The 21483-nt window shown below is 36.4% G+C and overlaps 1 protein-coding gene and 1 pseudogene across 1 annotated transcript; one reads left to right on the top strand and one right to left on the bottom strand.

Annotated features, from left to right (window-relative positions):
• The first annotated feature begins 8766 nt into the window (after positions 1-8766).
• Positions 8767-9672, top strand: LOC148776855 (olfactory receptor 4K3-like). The gene has a single exon (XM_088840105.1). It carries the CDS (start codon positions 8767-8769, stop codon positions 9670-9672), a length of 906 nt encoding a protein of 301 aa, XP_088696231.1.
• Positions 9673-12939: 3267 nt separating this feature from the next.
• On the bottom strand, positions 12940-13877 carry LOC148776854 (olfactory receptor 4F6-like; annotated as a pseudogene).
• Positions 13878-21483: the final 7606 nt, after the last annotated feature.

The raw sequence follows: 21483 nt of genomic DNA, 5'->3' as shown, positions 1-21483 counted from the left end.
TGTAACTTTAACCCTCATCTTTCCACTTTTGTTAGCGTGAATAATGGACTGCCTTGAGGAGATAACCTGAGCTGCTTGCCTGTGAAGGACCACAAGGAAGTGAAACCAACACATTCCCCTGCCTGAGGCTTGGTATTCTGGGGGACGTTTGCAAGGATTGAAGAGTATTACTTTGTCTCCTCATCTCCCCACCCCATCTCTGATCCATAAAAGAACCAGGCAACCAGGCCCTGACAAGATGATTATTTTGAGGCTCTAGCACCATCTTCTCAGTCAGCCAGCTAGCTCCTGATAAAGTCTCTTGCTGATCCCAACACCTCGTCTCTCAGTCATTGATTTACACTGTGAAGAGCAGAGCAAGCTTGGACCCTTGATGATTCAATGAACTGAGTCCCCCGGCCATTTATTATGAGCTCTCTACTTTGAATTCTCATGACATTAAGAGAAGAGAAAATTATTAGAACTTTGGCTTAAAAAGTATATGGAAAACAAAGGAATCTATGTCTAATAAAATATGACAGCAAAGTATCTTCAAGGAAAACCAGTATCTCCTAACATTTTAATGCCTATTGATAAATATCATTTAGACCAATACCAGTGAAAAAGGAATACCTATTAACAAACACATTAGTAAAAATTATTTAGAATTCCGTTGGAAGCATATCCATGTAGTATCCTTAAAAACACTAAACCTGCTTTTTACCTCATAAATACAATTACCATGCCCATTTTAGAGATACTAATATTAAATGATATGGAAATTTAACATGCTGGCAAAAGTTAATATGCTGAAGTCAGATCCAATATCCAAACACAATAATTTTCTGATTTCAACGTCCATGGATTTAATTCCTATGCTATATGTTCTCTCTTTTAGATCATTGCAGAACATATAAATAAGAGCTCACAAGTCTACTTAGTTTTATGCTTAGCTGAGTATTTTTGCCTATATTATCTCATTTATTATTTCTAATAAAATGGTGAGATGGAAACCCAATATTCTTCCATATCAGATGAAGAAATAAGATTGTGACAGATCAGTTAATAGAAGAAAAGGTAATAGAATTTGTGTGCTTTGGTATTCAGCCCTGTGATTTTTTTTCTATACATTAACTAAATTCAGACATACTGAATATCTCTAACTCTCTAATGCTATTCAGAAAATCCATGTGCACATACAGAAGACCAAACGTCACCATTCTTATCTTATTTAACACCATTATTTTGCTGTTTAGTTGCAAAATCATGCTTGACTCTTTGCAGCCCCATGGACTAGTAGCCCCTCAGGCTCCTCTGTCCGTGGGATTTCTCAGGCGAGAATTCCCGAGTGGGCTGCCCTTTCCTTCTCCAGGTCTTCCTGACACAGGGACTGAACCCTGGTCTCCTGCACTGGCGGCAGTTTCTTCACCTCTGAGCCACCAGGGAGCTCCACTTTAATACATTGTCCCCAGTTTTTGATTTCTGTTAGTTAAACTGCTATGATCTCATTTTATAAAAATTTAGACTAATTTCTACATAACATCTAGCCTGGAGAGAAATGAGCAAAAACCTAGTGTGTGAACTGCAGCATTCTCTTTTACATAAGAATTATACATTTACCTTAAAAAGGGAAAGGTACACATAAGCCAAGTATGATTTTGAAAAAAATAAGATAAAGTCGATAACTGAAGTCTTTATTCATAATGGAAAATTATATTTTCTCATTTATCTTTTTAGTATTTAAATTTTTGCTATTTTATCATAGAGGTAAAATTCACATCATGTGATGTAAATCATTTGAAGAGTACAATCCAATGGCATTTAGTATATTCACAGTACTGTTCAATCATCATTTCTTCCCAATCACTGTCCACTAATAAGCCCCTGGCATTTATTAGTCTGCTTCCTGTCTCAATGAATTAACCTATTCTGCATATCGTATACAAAAAGAATTAAAACAATTATGTTACCTTTAGTGTCTGGCTTCTTTCATTTAGCATGTTTTCAAGTTTAACCATATTGAAATGTGTATTAGTGACTCGTTCCTCTTTGTGGCTGAATGGTATTCCTTTGTATGGATTATCACATTTGTTTATCCATTCATCAGCTGATGAACATTTGGATTGTTGCCACCCTTGGTCATTGTGAATAGTTCTACTCTAAACATTTGTGTACAGTTGTTATTTCAATACCTGTTTTTATTTCTTTGGGATTAAATACTAGGAGAAAAATTGATGGGTTGTTGCCTGGATGGCATCACCGACTCGATGGACATGAGTTTGAGTGAACTCCGCGAGTTGGTGATGGACAGGGAGGCCTGGCCTGCTGTGATTCATGGGGTCACAAAGAGTCAGACACGACTGAGTGACTGAACTGAACTAAACTGAGGATAATTGTATGTTTAATATTTTAAGGAACTGCAACGTAAGAAGGATACCATTGTATTGACATTTACTTGGCATTTTTCCCATGGTTACACCAGAATCATGGGCTCAGTGGAGGAACATCACAGGTAAAGTCCTGTTTTCATCACCTCCTATCAAGGGTCTATACCATCAACACGATTTATACTGCTAATGTTGCCCTTAATCATCTGACTGAAATGTTTGTCAGTTGCTTCATTGTGATGTTTCTTTCCCTACTATCCACAACGCACTTTTTGGAAAAAAAAAGTCTTTATACTTGGCCAATACTTAAGAAATAGGGAGCTAAGTTCCCCTTGGATAGGACAGCATAATTTTTCTGTTATTCTTCTACATGGGTGATTTCTCCTCTACCTCATGTACTAATTTATTCAATCATTTATATCTGTATGAAATCATGGATTTTATTTTATACTTTGGATTATAATATAATACTGCTAATTATAATATATATATATTCTATGTTTATATATATAATTATTATTATAATCTAATACTGGGAGATTTTTATTTGCCTCCTAAGTCCCTTTGATATATATCCACATCAAAGTTTGTGATTTTATGTATGTTTGAGCACTTCCTTATATTCTAAGATTAAAGGATGCTCCAAGATTATTTTTCACCATTCTTCCCTATTCCTACAATAGCCATTTCTCCAAAGATCCTTGGCTCCTTTTACTGGATAGTGGCTTTAGAAGCAAATTTGCATTCATTGTTACTACAGTGTCATTCCTTTTAGGGCCTCACAAAAGATGCAGCAAATGTCTAAGTCCATATATCCCAAACTACAGCATCATAAAAAGGAATTTCACCATACTAAAATCTCCTATGCTTCAGCTATTCATCATCCCCCTGAATCCCTGAGAATCACCCATACTTTCACTGTCTCCATAGTTTTGCATTTTCTAGCATGTCATATATGGGGAATCATATAGTATGTAGACTTTTCAGATTGGCTTATTTCATGTAGCAAGATATTAAGGATTTTCTATATCTATTCATGACCTGATAGATTACATCCATTTATTGTTGTATAGTATTCCATTATAAGGATGTATCACAGTTTGTCCACTCACATATTTAAGGAAGTATTGGTTATCTCTAGTTTTTTATAATTAGGAATAAGCTGCCATAAACATTCAAATTCAGGTTTTGTATGGACAGAATTTTTAACTCAATTTTGTAAATACCTAGGAGTACTAGTACTTTATCATATGGCAATAGGATCTTTAGCTTTTTAAGGCACTACAAAGCTGTCTTCCAAATGTATGTCCTTATTTAGAATTATATTAATCAGGCTAGAGATTTCAATATATTATTATTTGGTTGGCTGCCCCATTTAACTTCTTTGCTTAAAAGCTTCATTTCCTAGAAGCTGTCGGAGTATAAAAATAATAGTCTTGTTACCTTGATTTATAGATACTGAATAGAATCTTGTCACCATCCTCCTCTACTGTTGTGTCACCTAAAAACTTGGTGAAGCTGAAACATGGGGTTCATTTCTTCCCTAGAATACATAGATGGATTTACCAGGTAGATAAGACAGTGACTATGAAGTTTGTATAAATGCTTGGAATCTGTCCAGAGTCCCCATCACTCGGGAAGAGTGAAATGTTTCTTTATCAAAAGTTCTCTAACAATGAGAAGGAAAGGAAATGAACAAAAGTCATCCTGCAGATATGCTGCATTATTGCCACCCTTTCTTTATGAGTTTATGTGGATCTGAGATGAAGTATTTTGACTCTGCCTCCTCCATATTCAAGGATATTTTAGTATAGTTGTCATATTTATGTGTTTGTGCTATCCTATGTTCAAGAATACTGGACTTGAAGTAGTTTCCTGATTTACCTTGGGTTTCCATTCTTTAAATATAGTCAACTGTACTTTAATGCACAGATGTTCTAGGCTATATGTCAAGACAGAGGATCTTCCTATGCCTGATCATCCATCAAGTTGACCAGTGGTGGGTTGACATCACTGACACTATCCACATAGTTAATGTCAAGCCCAATAATCCCATCTTTGTACCTTATTGTCTTTTCACATCTGCTTTCCAAACCACAAGAATCTATTCCTAAAGTGTGAAGAAAACACTAAAAATGTGTTGCTACATAAATTTCTCTCTTAATTTCTCTAAGAGCAAAAATTTACATTGACTGACAGATATTTAAGCATAAATTGATTTTAAATAAATTGGAATTTAAAGCACCGTTACATGTACTATATATTCCACAAAACAAATAAGACTCCTCCATAACATGTATGCTAACATATGCATATGTAATTGCATGGAATAACCACCAAACATGGATAACTTTTTTTCTGGTGAAAAAAGTAACAGAGGTGGGTGGAGACAGACTATCACATTTCCTTCTCAAGCTTCTAAAATGTTGGAATCTTGTCAATAATACTGAATTTATATAATAGTCCCTAAAGGAAAAATAAATGTAGGCTTCCTTTATTGCCTTTTATCTTGTAGAATATTGATAATATTTCCCTTTACTCAATGTTAGCATCTCCCCAGATGGCGCCGTGGAAGAATCTGCTTGCCAATGCAGGAAATACAGAAAAGACATTGTTCGATTCCTGGGTCAGGATGATGCTCTGGAGTAGGAAATGGCAACCCCCTCCAGTATTTTGCCTGGAAAACTTCAAGGACAGAGGAACCTGGTGGGCTACAGGCCATGAGGCCATAAAGAGTCAGACATGCCTGAACAACTGCACATACACACTACTCAATGCTAAACCAAGATCATTGCTCAAATAATCAGAAATTTTTGATACTTTATAATGTTTCTAATCTTCACTGAAACCCAACAAAACCAGCAGTTAAGGCTGTTTCACCATGGACATAGGTGGTGAACAGCAGTGACTAGGTCATCTCCCTCTGCGGTTATCCCCTGTCCACCCACCCAAGTCATCTGGAACTAGACATGACAACTTCGTTTTGGAATAATGTTTTTCTTTTTTAAAACAGTAAGCAAAGAGATGTTTTAAAACTGTGCTTAACTTCCACCATCAGAACTTTTATCATTGTCCCCACAGGTCTCTTTCTGACCTGCACAAAAGGAACACTTTCCAGGTGAACTCTCAATTCAGAGAGACTCAGAATAAAGTGGTCCCGAAGGAACAGAGCTTGAGAGTCTCCTATCCCAGAGGCCAGTTTCTACACTAAATATATGTCTCACAGTCTCCCATGAATGCTGATCACAACAGAAAGCAGATTCTGTTTTGACAAAGTAATGATTTTATTTCAGATTCTAGTCAAGAATATAAACAATGCTTTATTCTTGGGAGAAAAAGTGATCAAATATGCTGTCTCTCTGGTAAGAATATAGTCTATATTCTCTGTAAATATCTTAATTTCTCCCTTAGTTCCCTTCCTCTATCACATTTAAGAGAATGCTTCAGTATCATATTTCCATACGTACTAATTAGGATGGTTTGGAATTGCTGCATACCTTCCAATCATAGCATGGATTTCTTCTCCCAGTTACATGCTGGGACTTCTGGACTCCCTTCAGCATCAAAAGGAGTACAGCCTTCAGTTCAGTTCAATTCAGTTCAGTTGCCTTGCTGCTGCTGCTAAGTTGCTTCCGTGGTGACCTACTCTGTGCAACCCCATAGACGGCAGCCCACCAGGCTCCCCCATCCCTGGGATTCTCCAGGCAAGAACAGTGGAGTGGGTTGTCATTTCCTTCTCCAATGCGTGAAAGTGAAAAGTGAAAGTGAGGTCGCCCAGTCGTGTCCGACTCTTAGTGACCCTATGGACTGCAGCTCACCAGGCTCCTCCATCCATGGGATTTTCCAGGCAAGAGTACTGGAGTGGGGTGCCATTGCCTTCTCCGTTGCCTTTCAGCTCCCTAAATGTCCTTTTTGAGGATGTATTCAAGTCCTCACAGAGCCACAATCATTGGTGTCTACAGTTTCCCTGAATTAAGGGAAACTGTGTTCTAGACACAGATATGTAACTGTAATTAACTGAAAGTTCTGAATATTGAGAAAAGTGATTGCTATTAATTTAGTTCAGGAAGGAAAATGACCAACAAAGAGAAATCTCTTAAAGCTTGTAACAGTCAATAGTTACCATGTAAATAGAATTCTGCTCTTGAAACTGAACAGAAAGATACACAGAATGACAGCACAAAGGAAGGACTGCATCAGAGAGCACTGGGATTGACTCCAGTCATGCCGTTTCTCAGCTCTGAGACCCTCACAGGCTACACTGATGGTCACACTCAGAATAAGATGTCTTTCATGGGCTTATTGTGAAGATAACTTTAAATAATGTGGGTGAAAATTTCTAGCACGGGGAGCTAGTCAGAGAGAGAGACAGGGAGATACAAAGAAACAGAGACACGTAATTTCTGTGTGACCCTAAAAATAGCAGCTTAAAAAAAATGAGAATTGTCTCCTTTTCTATTTTTAATTATCTTAACTTTTTATTCTTTTTTGTGAGTCCTGCTTTAACTCATTTGATTTTACAACTGTACTCTTAAAATCTTTAGATTTACTTCTCCATGTAGTATTTACTTGAAAATTAAATACAGTAGCTCAGCTTGTAAAGAATCCACCTGCAATGTGGGAGACCTGGGTTCAATCCCTGGGTTGGGAAGATCCCCTGGTGAAGGGAAAGGCTACCCACTCTGGTATTCTGGCCTGGAGAATTCCATGGACTGGAATGGCCCATGGGGTCACAAAGAGTCATACATGACTGAGAAACTTTCACTTTCATTTTTCATAATCAATTTAGCAGTGATATTTTATCTTTTGTAATTCAACTAAAATAATATTAACAACATTTACGGCAATTAGGTGAGAAAGTAGGCATAACCTTTTACTTCTTTTTCTTCTAATGACTGCAATCCACTTTTCTTTCACTGAAGTGCTCAAAAGTTATTGCAGTTCACAGTAAGAAAGTATTCAACAAATTCCTGTTTACCCTATCATAAAAAATTAAAAATCCCTTCTACATATAGTGTTTTCTAAGTCTGTTCTTATTTTCATCCCTAGTATGTGATAACTGTGTGGATTTAAACAACAAAATATAATCAATAACAACTTCAATTACAGAAAACAGGGAGAGTAAACCAAGACTAAAGGAAAGCAAACCCAGAAGCAATGAGTGCCAAGAGCAGTAATGCAACTTCATACAGTTTGGGAAACACGCATCTTCTTATCTCAATTACAGGCTATATGGCTTTGAATTTCATGAACAGAATACATTTGTTCCAGATGCTTGTGATTTACTCCTTATGCCTGTAACATGTATTCTTCCACACTATCCTTGATTAGCTTATCTGCTCTTACACATAGTTAACTATGTTTCTTGGTAAAAATATTTTGTCATTTTATCAAAACTAGTATTAATATCTCTTTTTTACTGGATCCATTCATTTAAATTACTATTAATCTTCAATAATGTGTTAAATATTGTTTGAGCTTTTCAAATTTATGTATAATATCTTTTATCAGACAGCTTCAAAGATATTAATAAAATGTCACTTTTTGTATTATTTTTTAGATTCCACATATGAGTGATGTCCAACAGTACTGGTCTTTCTCTGGCATTTCACTTACTTTATAAGTCCATCCATGTTGCTGTAGATGGCAGAATTTAAGTCATTTAATGTAAGTCAACTATACTTCAATTAACAAATACAAATGCCATTTTTCTGAAACCACTATTTAACTCAGGTCTGCTGTATTGAATAGATCATAATTCTTGATTCAGAGTATATTCTCCTAATTTTTCCATGTCCATTTTGAGTTTGTTTGCTTGTTTACATAATAGTAAAACTATACTTATAAGACATTGCCCAGTCCAAGATCTAAACAGATGATAATAATGGACAACTGCTTATGTGTTCATCCTCACGCAGAATCTTGGCTTCCCACAATTGAGGTTACATTTTGGGACATAGTTTTATTACTTATACAAGTTCCTGAAAAATATACTATTATTTTTGTACTGCTCTTCATCTTATAAAATTTATGCCGAGAGGATCTATTTGAGGCTTTTTATTTCTTTATTACTATATTTTACTAACACACATTCATGTCATTTTATATAGTTGTACTTTGTTAAGATTCTATCACTATGTTTATAGGCATTGCATACATTTTCCTTGTATACAGATACAAGAGTTTACATTGAGCATACAAATGGGAGTGAAATTGCTGCACCATAGAATATATGTATATTGATCATTAAAAGAGAAAGCCAATTGCTTTTTACAGTGATTATGTAAGTACACGCTTCCATTAGTAGCGCATAAAAAACACACTTGATGCACAGACTGTTTATTTATAAAATCTATTTTTACATTTTTTCTTCAGATAAATTTAGAAGACACTGAACTGAATGGAAGAAGTAAACCAGTCTGTGGTGTCTGAATTTATTTTTCTTGGGCTGTGTGACTCATGGGACCTCCAGGCCTTCCTCCTAGTGGTATTTTCTTCACTTTACTTGATCACCATTTTAGGTAATGTCTTCACTGTGCTCCTAGTTATTGCTGACCTTCACCTCCACTGCCCTATGTACTTCCTGTTAGCAAATCTGTCATTCTCTGACTTATGCTTTTCCTCAGTAGCCACCCCTAAACTGATCACAGACTTTCTGAAAGAAAATAAGACCATCTCCTTCAGAGGCTGCATGTGTCAGATGTTTTTCGGACATTTTTTTGGAGGGGGTGAGATGGTGCTCCTAGTGATGATGGCCTATGACCGCTATGTGGCCATCTGCAAGCCACTCCATTACTCCAGCATCATGAATACAAAAATGTGCATTCGACTAGTGATGACATCATGGATCATTGGCTTTGTGCATTCAATAAGCCAACTAGCTATAATTACACAACTGCCCTTCTGTGGACCCAGAAAATTGGATAGCTTTTTCTGTGATATTCCATTGGTGATCAAGTTAGTCTGCATGGACACTTATATTCTAGAAGTGCTGACAGATGCTAACAGTGGGGTACTTGCAACTGTTTGCTTCATTCTGTTGCTCATCTCTTACTCTTATATTCTCCTTACTGTCTGCCACCAATCAAAGGGTGGGGCCTCCAAGGCGCTCTCCTCCTGCACTGCCCACATCACAGTGGTCGTGTTATTCTTTGGGCCTTGCATCTTCATCTACCTATGTCCACTCAGCATCACTTGGGTGGACAAGTTCCTTGCTGTATTTTATGCGATCATCACACCACTACTAAATCCAGTCATTTATACTTTAAGAAACAAAGAGATTAGAAATGCCATTAAGCGGCTATGATGACTTAGATTTCTTTTGGTATTTCATCATTTCCAATTATCAGAATGTCGACTGTGAGTGCACTAAATTGGCCACACCTACCCTGTTACTTAAGCCTGGGAAGAGTTCCCCGATTCACATATTGAAATCATGTGTATCTCTTGATGAAAACTGTGTGTCAATTCTTTAGGATTCTAGAATTGCTAAAATGAGTTCCTGTTTGGGAAATTTGGCCAGTCTTTTGAAGTATGATTTTGATTGTTCTCAAGAATGACTTGAAATTAGTAAGAATGTTAATACTTTATATCACTACTGTTACTATTATTTCAACACTGACCACCATATCAGGGAATTTTCTATTATCCTATGCATTTCTTTTAGCAGAACATTTCACATAGACCTTCTCTAAAGTTTTCTTTAATAAGCTACTGCATCATATTGCTCTCTTTTACAAAACAATAGTCACCAATTAGTTAACATTCTAATTACCTTCCATAGACATATCTATAAAAGTAATCATTAAGCATTCCTAATCATATTCAAAAAGTTGAATCATAATCATAATCTGTATAGAGCTTTGTTTCTTCAACATCATGTTTTATTTGTGAAACACTGTAATTGTCTTTAAATGATGTATATGAGATACAAAGATGGCTATATTAACAACCTTTAGAGATTTTGCTTTTTTCCTTCCAATTCATAAATAGATTAGGCAGTTCATCATATAGGTAGGTAAAAAAATTTAGTTTTGTAATAAACTATCCATTTAATTCATTTCAGTGTTCAAATAGTCTGTAAAAACAGGATTATATACAAAGTTTGCAAGTTACTCATTACTACATATAACAAAACAAAACTTTTCTTCAGAAATCTTCCTCAAAAAATCATACAAGTTTGCATCCATTTATCTGAACCCATGGATCTAGTTATATCTCAAATTTATATCTCAAATTAGTGACATGTATGCTAGTCACTCAGTCGTGTCCAACTCTGTGACTCCATGGGCTGCAGCCTGCCAGGCTCCTCTCTCCATGGAATTCTCCAGGAAAGAATACTGGAGTGGGTTGCCATTCCTTTCTTCAGGGCATCTTCCTGACCCAGGGATTAAATCCAGGTTTCTCACATTCCAGACAGATTCTTTATCATCTGAGGCTCCAGGGAAGCAAAAGATGACATGGTTCTGTGTATTTTGTAACATTTCCAATAGAAAATCTCAGGAATAAACCCTTATATAAAAGAATTGCTATTTTCATATGCGTATGTATTTTGACTTTTTGTTCTTTTAATCTCTCTTTACTCAGTTTGGATAGTATCTATTGACTTGTCCTTGAAGCCACATAGCCTTTCTTCTGCTGTGTCCAGTCTGTTTTTAAATCAAGCCCCCTTAAATTCATAATTGCACATATTTAATTTTATTTCAAAACATCCCTTGGTTCTCTCTTAGATTGTTTCTCTGTGAAAATGTTTTCAGGTTTTCAACTTCTTAATGTCGCTTTAGATTGTATGAGTTATACTCTTTGCTAATGTCAACAATTGAGCCATCCATAGTCTACTTCTATTATTTTCCTCTTAATTATCAGTTGCATATCCCTGCTACTTATATATCATATTTTTTTCTATTTTGAATACTGTGTATAAAAGAATATTTAGCTCTGGCATGATATGTGTGTGTGTTAGTCACCCAATCATGTCTGACCCTTTGCGATCCCATGGACTGAAGCCCACCAGGTTCCTCTGTCCACAAAATTCTCCACAAAAGGATACTGGAGTAGGTTGCCATTTCCTTCTTCACAGGATCTTCTTGATCCAGGGATCGAACCCAGGTTTCCTGCATTGCAGGTGGAATCTTTTCCATCTGAGTCCCTATTCCTCCACAAATTATCTACTCTCCCTTCTGTGAGGCATAAAAGAATAAGGTGTGATCACTTCAATCCAATCAAGGACTAAAGCCTGTTTGAATCTGGACTGTAAATTTTATAAGACTTAGTACACCTCAGGTTTGTTCCTGTTCCTTGGATAGATCCCTTCCAAGTTTGAATGATGATTCTACTAGATCTTTTTCTCCTCAGTCTGAAAGAATTCAGGTGATTCAGTTTTGCCCTTCAGAACTTTTATGCTTAGAACTTTAGTCTTCTTCCTTCTCTTGCTATTTTCAAAAAGTATGGAAAATTACCCAAAGAGAAATCTGGCTTTACTTAAGGTACCTGACAAGAATCCATTCAAAACACAAATAAAAGCAATGAAATAATTGTGAACAGGAAAAATATAAAATGTAGAACTGATTGATAATCTTAAATGAATCTTGGATCACAGTACTCAAACATAGGGTCCTTTCATAGGTTTGCAGGAAATTTGGTTCAGTCTTCTAGTTATCAAACTATAAATTAAATTAGTTTTGTTATTTATACAGGTTATACACAATAACATATAACTGAGACCCATGTTTTGACACAAAAGAGTTATATAAGATGAGTTATTAGAGAAAAATAGTCAGCAAATGATTTGGACAGAATGGCTGTTAGCTAATGATAATACCAGCCAGGCTATGGTCAGACCAACATGTTCCAATGTTGGAGGAATATTCATTGATGGATTAAGTCATAATTTCAGAAAATTGTAAAATAACAACATATTCATAAATTTCCCTGTCCAAAGCCAATTGTAGATGACTTGAGTCCGAAATTGAGACAAGCTAGGGTGAGATTAGTAGCCAGAGGCCAAGCTTATGAAATAGATTATGAGGCTCTCCCAAATGCTTTTCTTCTGCCATCTGTCAATCTATCTTTATTATGCTACCTTATCCATCTCCTGTCCACTCCACTGCTATTACCCTGTTTTGTTTCTGCAGGTTGTAAATCCTCCCTCACACATTGTTTTGTCTTTCAGAAAAAATATGATTTTTTCACATCCTAGCTTTAAATCAAAGGAGAGTTAGATATTTCACAACTCCCTCAAACTTTTGACAATATTCGTTATAAGTTAATTCAATTAATTGAAATAAATTGATTAATTGAATCCAAGAAATGTGATGTATAAGACCATACACTCGGGAGATTCGAAGTGTATAACTGACACTTTTTCAAAAATTTCTACCAAGCAATTCCTGGGATTAATCTGGCTATCAAACAACTTGCTACCTAAAGAGTTCAATGTAACCTCATAATAAATAGTCTAGGCTGAATACTATAAAATGGTGACTTTAGAAAAAAAATCTCCAAATTTTATATATTTATTTAAGCATTTTTATTACATGAAGTTGTTTGAGGAAACTGGGCTTCCATGAGTTACTTAGGAGATCTTCCTCCAAATCAGAAGCTGACTACACAGTCACCTCATAGCCATCTTCATGTCCTTGTTTCTCAGTGTATAAATGGCAGGATTCAGGATGGGTGTAACCAAGAAGTCTAAAATGGCAAGAAACTTATCCACTGGGACCGTGGGAAAAGGCCACATGTAAACAAAGATGCATGGTCCAAAGAACAAAACCACCGCAGTGATGTGTGCTGACAGAGTAGAGAGGGCCTTGCGCAAACCACCTGAAGAGCGTTTCCATACAGTGACCAGAATGAAAACATAGGAGATGATCAACAAGAAGAAATTACCCATGGATATGAACCCACTGTTGGCAGTGACCATGAATTCCATTTTGTAGGAATCTATGCAAGCAAGCTTGATAAACCAAAGAAGGTCACAGTAAAAGCTGTCAATTTCACTAGGACCACAGAAAGGCAAATGGATCACAAAGCTAACTGGACCACTGAGTGAATGAGGCCAATAGCCCAAGCACCACACACAAGCAAAAGGCACACCCGTGGGCTCATGATGGTCAGGTAGTGCAGGGGCTGACATATGGCCACATGTCGGTCTAAGGCTGTGGCAGTGAGCAGCACCATCTCAGATCCACCCAGGGTGTGAAGAACAAATATCTGGGTGACACACCCCTGGAAGGATATGGTTTTGTGCCCAAAGTTCAGGTCAGAAATCATCTTAGGAACTGTTATGGCAGAAAAACACAAATCAATAAATGAGAGGTTGGCTAAAAGGAAGTACATGGGGGAATGTAGATGAGGGTCAAAGGTCACTGTTAGCACAACAAGAAAGTTCCCTAGAACAATTATTACATAAAACACTGTAGAGAAGGCAAGGAGGAAATGCTGCACTGGTCTAGAGGTAGAAAGTCCCAGGAAAACAAATTCAGACACAGAAGTGTCATTTGCTTTACACATTGGCTTGGTCTGGCGATACCTAAAGACTAGAAACAAAACATAACCAAAACATTTAAGAAACATTTTTATTTAAAGAAACAGATTTAAACTTTTATCAAATATGGTTTTAAATCAGAAATCTTCACTAACAGCCATTAATATATTCTGAAAATATAATGCATTAATTTATTTCTTCAACTAACTCAGCTAATGAGTGTAACTGATATTCCTAATGAGTATCCACTATATTCCAAGTTCAATGTCAGGTTCTGAGGTGAAACAGTAATTCTGACTTTGAGAGTAAATGGACTAGATCTAGATGGGTAACTACAGGTAGATACATAGATTTAATGAATTTAAATACAGATACATCTCTGACAACTGATTTCTGGGAAAAGAACAGAGGGCTGTGAGAACAATATGACACATCACCATCATACTTACTCAGGCTCTGCTAAATATGAGTTATTTTCGAAGAGTAAATACAGTAGTCCAGACTTTGGAATGCCATGTGCAAAGACCCTGAGACACGAAGGCCAGTGAGGAAGGAAGGTGATTGATTGAGCTCAGGAGGAGAGACAGGCCAGACAGGATGGAATCTTGTATCCATGATATGAACTTTGTTTTTTATCCTAAGAGTAGTAGAAAATCTGGGGGATATTCAGTTGCAGCTGATAATTTTTTGCTTTCAAACAGTTACAAAAGCTTCAATGTAAAGAATGGAAGGAGAAGGTAAACTTAGAGTGACTTCAAGAGACTATTGAATAATCATTTTCATCCGTAGACAAGTTGAATTATTCAACCAATAGTGTTGGCACAACAGATAAAGCTTGGAAACATGTAGATTATTGCCTCATCATAAACTCAAAAAGTTTCAAAAGGATATTTAAACATCAAAAAAGGGTAACAAACCAAGAGAAATAAAAATAATATTTAAGCAAACATTTAAGGTGGAAAATTCATCTAAGAATATCTCTTATTAACAAATGAGGGAGGAAAAATAGTTGGCACTATCCAAAATATTCAGTCTTGTTATACTTAGGTATAGGTGGATATACAAAATTTTGTATAAATATCTACATATAGATATCTTATATGGATATATAAACACTATAAAATAAAAAACACACTCTGAAAAATAAGTTATAAAATATCAGACAGATGACTAACATTTCTATTATGGAATCAGTTCCTCCAGAAAGATAAAGAAAGGAAATGTGATATACAAATTTTAAAATGAGAAAAACATATAAGACAACCAACTCACAATAAGTCACAAGAGTTGATTGTCATATGAAAGTAAATTCTCACTAGTAATCAAAGAAATGTAGAGAAGATTGCTCTGGGTGCTATTCTGTACTAACAAATTTCAGAGGTTCAAAAAATTGATGACATCATGGAGGAAGCTGTGAGGAGAAAGTCATACTCATACACTGATAAAAAGAATGAAAACTGATGCAGTTTCTTTAGAAGGCACATTAGAAATAGATACCTAAACTTCAAAATTTTCCTTATATATGACTAAGAATCTCAATCAAGAAAAAATAACACATACACATTACTATATATAAAATAGATAAACAGCAAGGAACTATTCTATAGCAAAGGCAACTATGTTTAATATCTTTAACTGCTTATTTAACTTATATGCAGAGTACATCATGAGGAATGCTGGGTTGGAAGAAGCACAAGCTGGAATCAAGATTGCCGGGAGAAATATCAATAACCTCAGATATGCAGATGACACCACCCTTATGGCAGAAAGTGAAGAGGAACTAAAAAGCCTCTTGATGAAAGGGAAAGAGGAGAGTGAAAAAGTTGGCTTAGAGCTCAACATTCAGAAAAGTAAAATCATGGCATCTGGTCCCATCACTTCATGGCAAATACATGGGGAGACAGTGGAAACAGTGTCAGATTTTATTTTTGGGGGCTCCAAAATCACTGCAGATGCTGGCTGCAGCCATGAAATTAAAAGACGCTTACTCCTTGGAAGGAAAGTTATGACCAATCTAGATAGCATATTAAAAAGCAGAGATATTACTTTGCCAACCAAGGTCCGTCTAGTCAAGGCTATGGTTTTTCCCGTGGTCATGTATGGATGTGAGAGTTGGACTGTGAAGAAAGCTGAACGCCGAAAAATTGATGCTTTTGAGTTGTGGTGTTAGAGAAGACTCTTGAGAGTCCCTTGGACTGCAAGGAATCCAACCAGTCCATTCTAAAGGAGATCAATCCTGGGTTTTCATTGGAAGGACTGATGCTAAAGCTGAAACTCCAATACTCTGGCCATCTCATGTGAAGAGTTGACTTACTAGAAAAGACTCTGATGCTGGGAGGGATTGGGGGCAGGAAGAGAAGGGGACAACAGAGAATGAGATGGCTGGATGTCATCACCGACTCGATGGACATGAGTTTGAGTGAACTCTGGGAGTTGGTGATGGACAGGGAGGCCTGGCCTGCTGTGATTCATGAGGTTGCAAAGAGTCAGACACAACTGAGCAACTGAACTGAACTGAATAATTTTTAAAGCAAAAAAATCTGGAAAAGAGAATATATAAATATATATATAGATATGTGCTTCCCTTGTGGCTCAACTGGTAAAGAATCTTCCTGCAACGCAGGAGACCCTGGTTTGATCACTGGGTTGGGAGGATCCCCTGGAGAAGGGAAAGGCTACCCACTCCAGTATTCTGTCCTGGAGAATTCCATGGACTATATAGTCCATGGGATCGCGAAGAGTCGGACACGACGGAGTGACTTTCACTTACTTACTTATATATAGATATATACAAACATATATGAATGAATCACGTTGCTGTATACCTAAAACTAACACAACATTGTAAATTAACTATACCTCAATAAAACAAGAAAATTTGCCTAGTGTATTGAAACTAGATAAGCTAAAACAAACTACAAGGGGCACTGATGATAAAAAAAATTACAGAAAGAAAAATAATGTAATTAGCAGCAGAGAATATTCATAGTTAAATGAATATGAATTAAATATTCATAGTTCTTCCATCTGAAGAAAAGCATTATTACTCATATACAGAACAAAGTTCAATCAATGAACATATGAATAACAGACATTTTAATAAATGAGATATTTACAAGAAGGATATATAGGAAACCCACTTTCCTACAAAGTCTAGGGAAAAATAGAAAAATGTTTATCTTTAGTTCTTATCAGTAAGTTGCTCATCTCCAGGCTTATATGCATTTATTAGTTTGAGTCATAAGAAACTGTTCCATCAGTTAGTTCATATTTGGTCAAATATCAATTTTATAGAATTCAATCTAATATATAAGCTATTTATTCATACATGATCTTCTAAACAACTTTAAGCAAACCAAATCACTGATGTTTGTTCCACATCTGAATTGAATACCAGGAGTCCCCCACTTGCACTGCTAAACTTTCCTCCAGGCCCCACACCACTAACAACCATGCTGTCTCTTGTCACTCCTCCCTGGCACTCCACACCACGCCTGGGCTCTCCCGTGGGCATAATCCTCACGGCCTCAGAGAGAAAGTAGCATAAGCCGGTTGGAGCCCCTTGAAACTATTATAGCCGAGAATAGACATGCAGGCAGCCGGGCCAGTCGGGAAGGACACTGTGAGGGTAATGGATGTGAAGCGGGCCTTGTAGCCAGAAGAGAACACTGCAGGGGTGGTGCCAGAAGGCCCTGATACAGGGGCAGTGAGTGGAGGATTTTATAGCCAGTAACAGAAAAAGAATTGGCCAGAACAAGAGAGAACGAATGGAACAGTCAGCAGAGTTAACTGCGACGGGTGTGGCGTTTCAAAGGAGCTGTCATCAGGCTTCTGTCTAAGGCTTTGATCATGAAACGTGTAGATTTTAAAACATACATTGTCTGGTATACAAAACAATGCACATTTACCTTGTTTCCAAATGTAAAAAATAAATTGTTTCAAAGACCAAAAGAAAGTTTAGTTTAAAAAAATACTGATAAATATTTGTATTAGTATTAGAAAAACTAGGTGATTATTTTTTTCCTGTTTTTCTCTTTTCTAAACATTAAAAATCCATTAATAATACACTCTTCATCTGTTATAGTTCAGTAAGAAAGGCAAAATATTGGCATTAGTCAAACAAAAGATTACATTTGATGCAGAGGTCAATATAGTAACTGGGCAAGGAGAGTAAGCTTGAAAAAGTGGCGATGTGCACAGGCACTGCAGCAGGAACAATGACAGCACGTACAAGTGACCCAGGAACATACTGACAGACGCCTAGCCCCAGTAGCAGAGTGATTAGGAGGCTCACAGTCATCTGTTCACCAACTGACAGGGAAAAAAGAAAGAGAAAAAGAGACAGATGAAAATGAATTTCCAATATTATGAAGCTATAAAAATTAAATGAATAGTTCTATATATTTACAGATCTGGAAAGATTTTCAATTTAGGGGACACAAGAAAGTACATGAAAATAACACTATGCCTTCCATTTTGGAAAAAGTATTGAGGTTCTCAAAGCATTAAAATTACATCTTTTCATGTAACAATTTCACTTCTTATATATGCAAAGGAAATGGAATCAGTATCTTGAAGAGATATTGACAGTCCCATGTTCATTGCAGCATTACTCACATTAACCAAATTATGGAAACAGACATAATTTCTGGTGATGAATGAACAGTTAAAGCAAATGTGATATACACACACAACACAACACACACACACATACCAAAATATAATTCATTCTAAAAAAAAAAAAATCCGGCCATTTGCAACAAGGTGATTAAAAGCGGAGAAAAGTGTAATAAGCCAGTCATAGAAAGCAAGACACTGCATTGTATCACATATGAGACATCTAAAAGAGTCCAATTCATGGAAGCAAAGAGTAAAATTGTGGTTTTCGGGGCCTAAGGGGAGGGTGAAATGGGGAGATGTTGGTCAAAAGAGGCAAAATTTCACATATCAAGGTGAATAAGTTCTGGAGACCTAATGCACAAGCAAGTTGTGTTTATACTTGAAATTTGCTGAAAGGTAAATCTGAAGTGTCTTCACACACAAAACAGTGGGAACTGTGCCAAGCTGTGGATACATTCATTAGCTTGATTGTGGTAGTTATTTGACAATTACTGGTAATCATTTGTCATATATAATATAGACATATAACAAAAATTATTTGATATACACAATGTATAATAGACCTATATCAAAACATCAAGTTGTACACCTTAAATACACAAAATATTTGTGACAATTATACCTCAATTTTTCTGAAAAAATAAAAATCTGTTATAGCCACTTGCATGAAAGTTTTTTGTTACTGCATAATAACATTGTAACCTATCTGAAAAAGCCTATATTAATCATCATTTGTTGGGGCTTGTGCAGTCCTAGAAAAAGAGCTTTGCAACCTTGGCAATTCAGGAACTAATCTAGTTAAATTTGATGTTACATGAAAATTGAGGTCCTGTTCTTATGAGTAATAATATTATCATCACCTATGTGCAAAGTCTAAAGTATTAAAGATATCTGTGTATGTATATTCATAGCTGGCATTGATTCCTGCAAAAATTGTTACATGATGACCAGTACTATGTCTTAAATTGGTATAATGTTGATGTCAGTTTATTATATTTATTCAAGTACCTAGAAACCATCCAAATACTAAACTAAAGTGAGAACCTCTAACAGCAAAAAATTATTTTTATGAAAATACGTTTGTGCTTGGAAAAAAGTTCTAAGACTGCATATTAAATATTACCAATAGTGAATCCTAAAAAATAGGACTACATATGGCTTTTATTTCCTCTGGCCTATATTTCTGTATTATTTAAATGGTCTAAAACAACCTGATATTGGCTTTTGACTTAAAAATGAAATGTATTGATAAAACACAGAGTAAGAGGCTCAGATGAACATGCAACCCTTCAAATTCAGACTGTAGTGAAGGCAGTACCATTTTGTCAAATATTTAAAAATTAGTTTTACAAGTGAGTAAACAACTGCTTACTCATAAAAAAAATCACAATAGCTCCTTAACAAAAAATGTTCTCTACAAGAAATCAAAGACCAAGTTAAAACCTTCTATTTGTGACAGTCTACTGCTAGTTTCTTTTTTTCTTTTTAAACATGTTTCAGTGCTATTTTCTCAAATCATCCCACCCTCGCCTTCTCCCACAGAGTCCAACAGTCTGTTCTTCACATCTGTGTCTCTTTTACTGTCTCGCATATAGGGTCATCGTTACCATCTTTCTAAATATATGCGTCAATATACTGTATTGCTATTTTTCTGACTTACTTCGCTCTGTATTAATAGGCTCCAGTTTCATCCACCTCATTAGAACTGTTTCAAATGCATTCTTTTTAATAGCTGAGTCAGAAACTGCTAGTTTCTTTAAAGCATATCTATCGTTTAGCTGACTGGTGCTAATCAGGAAGAAGATGAAAGGAAAAGGAAAGAAAAGAGAGGAGACAGAAAAGACGAGGACAAGCAGAGGAGAGAGACAGAGAGAACAGAAGCAAGCAGGATACCGTGACAGCTGAGAGGGGAGCAGGAGTTGCAACAGCGTTCTAGGGAAGGTTCCTGAGTCTTTTTTTGCCTGCTCATGGCTACAAACCCTCAGTAACTTCTGTCTTCACAACGTCTCAACAAGGCACATAATGGGACTGTCGACAGTTCATTGTCCCAGCCCCTTATCTCACCTCTCTGCCTCACAAACCTGAACTACAAGGACACGTGTTCTTTCATTAATATCAAGGTTACCCGTATTTTTGTTCTGTACTATAGCTTTCCTTTTTCATGCAGCTGATTACTTTTTGTTCTAGAAATTCTGCCAATTGTTACTCAACAATGTCCCCCTCTCTCCTCCAGTCTTCCTGAGATATTCCTCCATTTTGCTATCACATCTTACTACTGAGAGTCTCATATTCTTTTTTATGTTATAATTTACAATTGGCTAGTCGCTCTGTGGGTTTCCCGGGTAGCTCAGCTGGTAAAGAATCTGCCTGCAAGGCAGGGGACCTCTGCTCGATTCCTGGGCTGGGAAGTTCCCCTGGAGAAGGTATAGGCTACTCCCTCCAGTGTTCTTGCCTGGAGAATCCCCACGAACAGAGGAGCCTGGTGGGCTTCAGTCCATGGGTTCGCAAAGAGTCAGGAACAACTGAGTGACTAACCACAGTTGCTCTGTCTCCACTGCTAGGAGTATGAGCTTCTTAAGAGCAGGAACTATGTCTTAAACAGAAATCCTGACCAGATGAAGTTTTGTGGATTTAGGAGAGAAGGCAAGGGTTTGGATGGCTGTGGGTGTGCACATACATATGCCTCGAAAATTGACAATAATAGTTTCTTATTAAACACAATGATTTTTTTATATTATAAGAAAACTCATGCTAGTAGAATTTTTTAAAAAGCAATTGTCATTCTAGAAATTTCCATGAGCAACATGTCAAAGATGATTCACATCAAAATCAATTCCCAAGGTCCTTTCTAGTACTTAGTGAAATATAATCCATGTCCAAAAATTTCCCTGTAAATTAAAATACAATTTAGGTGTATGAAGAGCTGCACACAACCTGAAATGACAACTTGAATTTACCTTTGGAAAGATTGGCACTTGTGTATTCAACAAGGTTCAGCAAATGCGTATTGAA

Source organism: Moschus berezovskii, chromosome 9, assembly GCF_049115385.1.
Source record: "Moschus berezovskii isolate FMDL1 chromosome 9, NW_MosBer_1.0, whole genome shotgun sequence".
NCBI lineage: Eukaryota > Metazoa > Chordata > Mammalia > Artiodactyla > Moschidae > Moschus > Moschus berezovskii.
This window is presented reverse-complemented; position numbering and strand designations above follow the sequence as displayed.

Bases quoted from the DNA above. Each gene is read 5' to 3' on its own strand.
- LOC148776855 (XM_088840105.1), top strand. From the start codon at position 8,767: ATGGAAGAAGTAAACCAGTCTGTGGTGTCTGAATTTATTTTTCTTGGG.